This window comes from Ruditapes philippinarum, unplaced genomic scaffold, assembly GCF_026571515.1.
Source record: "Ruditapes philippinarum isolate M1 unplaced genomic scaffold, ASM2657151v2 ctg17_1_1_1_1, whole genome shotgun sequence".
In the NCBI taxonomy this organism is placed as follows: Eukaryota; Metazoa; Mollusca; class Bivalvia; order Venerida; family Veneridae; genus Ruditapes; species Ruditapes philippinarum.
In genome coordinates this window covers 1,280,854-1,284,489 of record NW_026865484.1, presented here as the reverse complement: position 1 = coordinate 1,284,489, position 3,636 = coordinate 1,280,854, and the positions used below count along the sequence as shown (strand labels likewise).

The 3,636-nt window shown below is 29.3% G+C and overlaps 1 protein-coding gene across 1 annotated transcript; it reads right to left on the bottom strand.

Annotated features, from left to right (window-relative positions):
• Positions 1–2,471: 2,471 nt before the first annotated feature.
• Positions 2,472–2,859, bottom strand: LOC132729319 (tRNA (adenine(58)-N(1))-methyltransferase catalytic subunit TRMT61A-like; the record flags this gene model as incomplete). Its single annotated transcript, XM_060715054.1, is given in 1 exon segment — positions 2,472–2,859. A coding segment is annotated over 1 exon segment (328 nt), but the record flags the coding sequence as incomplete, so codon positions are not given.
• Between the last annotated feature and the right edge of the window lie 777 nt (positions 2,860–3,636).

Genomic DNA, 3,636 nt, shown 5'->3' with positions numbered 1-3,636 from the left:
CTTATCTAGAATGTAAAATATGTGTCACCCAGTTTTTATATTGATGATATCAGCTTTTAAATTGCTCAAAAAAGTCAAATTGATATAATTCAGAGGAAGCACTTTTGTACACTTTAGATTCATTTGGCGGAATGTAACAAGTACATAAATACTGGTCATTTTCGGTCCCAAAATATTCCTTCTTTAATTTAATCCATACTATGCCTTTCGTATTCAAACAAACAAGCTCAATTTTGTTTATATACTTATCTTTGTAATAGATAATAATACCGCCACTAGAGCGTTTAGCCTTTTTATTAGATTTAGGTCTAGGACATGAAAAGTGATGATATCCATCTATTTGAATATTAGTAATTCTAGAATGCCAGGTTTCAGTAAACAAGAGCACGTCATATTCAATAACTATCTCTATATTATATACATATAAAACTACAATATATATACATAGACAGACAGACCCCTAAATTTTTTTTAATTTAATATCAATGCATATTATAATATGGTAAATCCATTTCAGTTCGAGTATGGGCTAGACTATAGCCTGATGAGCATAAATGACATCTTAAGACACACTCGAACCTACTATTGCGGTCGTGATATAAATTTTATATAATATACATTGATATTGATACTAAATATTTATGTTCAATATATTTTTTTGATCATAAATATTTTCAGGCACTGTGAAGAAGAAAAAAATGTTTGCAACGTACGTATGAAAAATTTGCAATTCCAGACAACAAAAATGAATGTCATGTCAATGTCATCGGTCATAAATAAATATCAATACATAATATATTGTGTTGTAGTATATAAGTTCGAGTATGGGCTAGACTATAGCCTGATTTATATTGTCAATTTGTTTATCAATAAAGCTTTTTACATATTAAAATATTTTTTGTTATATGTGCCATTTAATTTTCAGGTTCTGCGCATAAATTACGTTAGTTAGTAATAGAATGGGTTCAAGTATAGAATACATCAACAGATATAATATGTCTTCTTCTTTTTCGGATTTCATTTAGAAAATAATGTTGATTATAAATTTCTATATTTTAATTTAATTTGCATGTAAAGGACAGTGTCGGATTAATGCAACTTTGATGTGCAGGTCGGTACTCTCAATTATCATAATTGTATACAATTTGATTAAATCATCACCTTTGTGTGCTACAATATACAAGGTCTTTAATCAGCATGGATTAGCACGTGTGATAAACAATACAACAACTACTGTCCTCCACTGATGACCACATTGCTTTTCGGTACACATAGTATGGTCAAAATAAAGACATAACTGAACGAAATTTTTTCTTTATTTTACATAATATAAAAATATAATAATAATAAATATGGTTCAATGCTTTGAATAACTTCTTGGTACTTTTTACACATCATCTTTCTGTCCTTCACACAACCTATAAAATATTAGAAATATGATACAATATGATATATGGTATGAGCAAGATTGAAAAATCGTGTAACTAATCATAATATTTTTAAATAAAATAAGTTCAACTTAATAAATCAATTTATAACACTTTCACATAATTAATATGAAGGATTAGTGTGATTTATATAAATATTCGAGTGCTATTCGGTAAAGTAGATGTACTTTAGCATTACCGGAAAGCAATCAATACAACTTTGTAGCAACTTTGAAAATCGCGTAATAAAACATAAAATATTTATAAAAACGTCATGATATACAGATGTTCAACTACTAAATAGATTGAAAACACTTTCAAACCAATAAAATAAAGTTTTCATGTATTACTTGGATAAACAATATTGCTATTCGGTAATGTACATGTATCTTAGCAGGACCGGAAAGCACTCAATATATCAGTTTTCCTAAATACTCGTAATAATTATCAATATATATTTATAAAAACATGTTGTCTGAAAGATTTTGATCTAATAAATCGATTGGTAACACTTTCAAACCAATAAAATAAAGTTCTCATGTATTACTTTGATAAACTATATTGCTATTCGGTTAAGTACATGTACCTTAGCAGGACCGGAAAACACTCGATATATCTTTTTTTCCTAAATAATCGTAATAATAATCATAATACAATTACAAAAACGTGTTGTCTGAAAGATTTTGATCTAATAAATCGATTGGTAACACTTTCAAACCAATAAAATAAAGTTTTCATGTATAACTTCGATAAACAATAATGCTATCCGGTTATGTACATGTATCTTAACAGGACCGGAAAGCACTCGATATATCTATTTTCCTAAATACTCGTAATAATTATCAATATATTTTTAAAAAAATGACTTGTCTGTAAGATTTTGATCTAATAAATCGATTGGTAACACTTTCAAGCCGATTAATTAACGTTTTCATATGTTTTTATGAGAAATTTGAGTGCTTTCCGGTTTTTCGGTGCTATCCGGTGCTTTCCGGTTTTTCTATGCACCGTATCTATAGCCCTGCAATTTTAAACAATTCAACTTACCAGACTCTACTACCACAGACCCTGGTTTGAGATCAAGCTGTAAAGTTATTAAACTTATGTCTGTTGAATACAATATTTGTGTTCTATGAGGCAAACTTGTGGTCCAAAACTCTGCTGTCGGGTAAAGGACATACAAATATCCTTTTTTACAATGAACTTTACTTCCATATCTAACCCCTATCAAATCAACATGTCTTAAAGCCCCATATCGCGTTTGAAATGTGTCATTTTTCCTTACAACGATTGTGTGCATGTTATCAAAGCCAAGATATAGCATGACAGTGTCTCCATCGTCTATTTTGTCTTTATATTTTGCAAAACTCATATTTGCACGTTTTTTTCACACCGGAAGTTGTCAAATTGGACAGTTTAAACTCCGGCCTACAGTACACTCTGTCTAAAGTCTGTGCCGATTGAGAGTCGATGAAGAATACGATCTAAAATTAATGAGGAAATAAAAAAAAAAATAAGAAAAAAAAAAAAAAAAAAACAAATTGCTGAAATATTGTCATCAATTTTTTCAAACTGTAAGGTGAGATTTTGGCTTTATTCCAAAATAAATAAAGAAATAAATACTCGTAATATATGTGGAATTTTTAACGCCCCTATCTTTCTATAGTACATGTATATATGTTTAGCCCTTTCGGGCACAAAATAGAAAAAGGGGAAACCTGAAATCATATTCCTGAAAATGGGATTTACCCACACATTATATGAAAAAATTAATTTCATTTTAATTTAACATGCGTGGTACATATATAGCCGATCGAGGCTATCTATAGGGACAGATTTATGTCTTTTAGCTGATAAGTCAGATGCTATTAAGTCATGGGTCTGGTAAGTAAGAGCACGAGGCATTTTAGGGGAAAATGTTATAGCATTTTTAGGGGAAAATATACCTATTTTTGGCAAGGGGAAACAGCCTTTATTCGGCTGTAAAAAACAGTGAAAAAATCACTGTCATTCTATTGCAGATTATGCAATACAAAACTGATACAATAATCTGAAAAACTTATAACTTTTTCATAGATTATTTAGTAATATTGGGTAGGATAATTCTTGCATTTGCAAATAATTGTTTTACTTTATTTAGATATTTTATATGTGTTTAAACAAACATACTGTACAATGTTTGGGAGTTTACTTCTTAGATATACGTCAT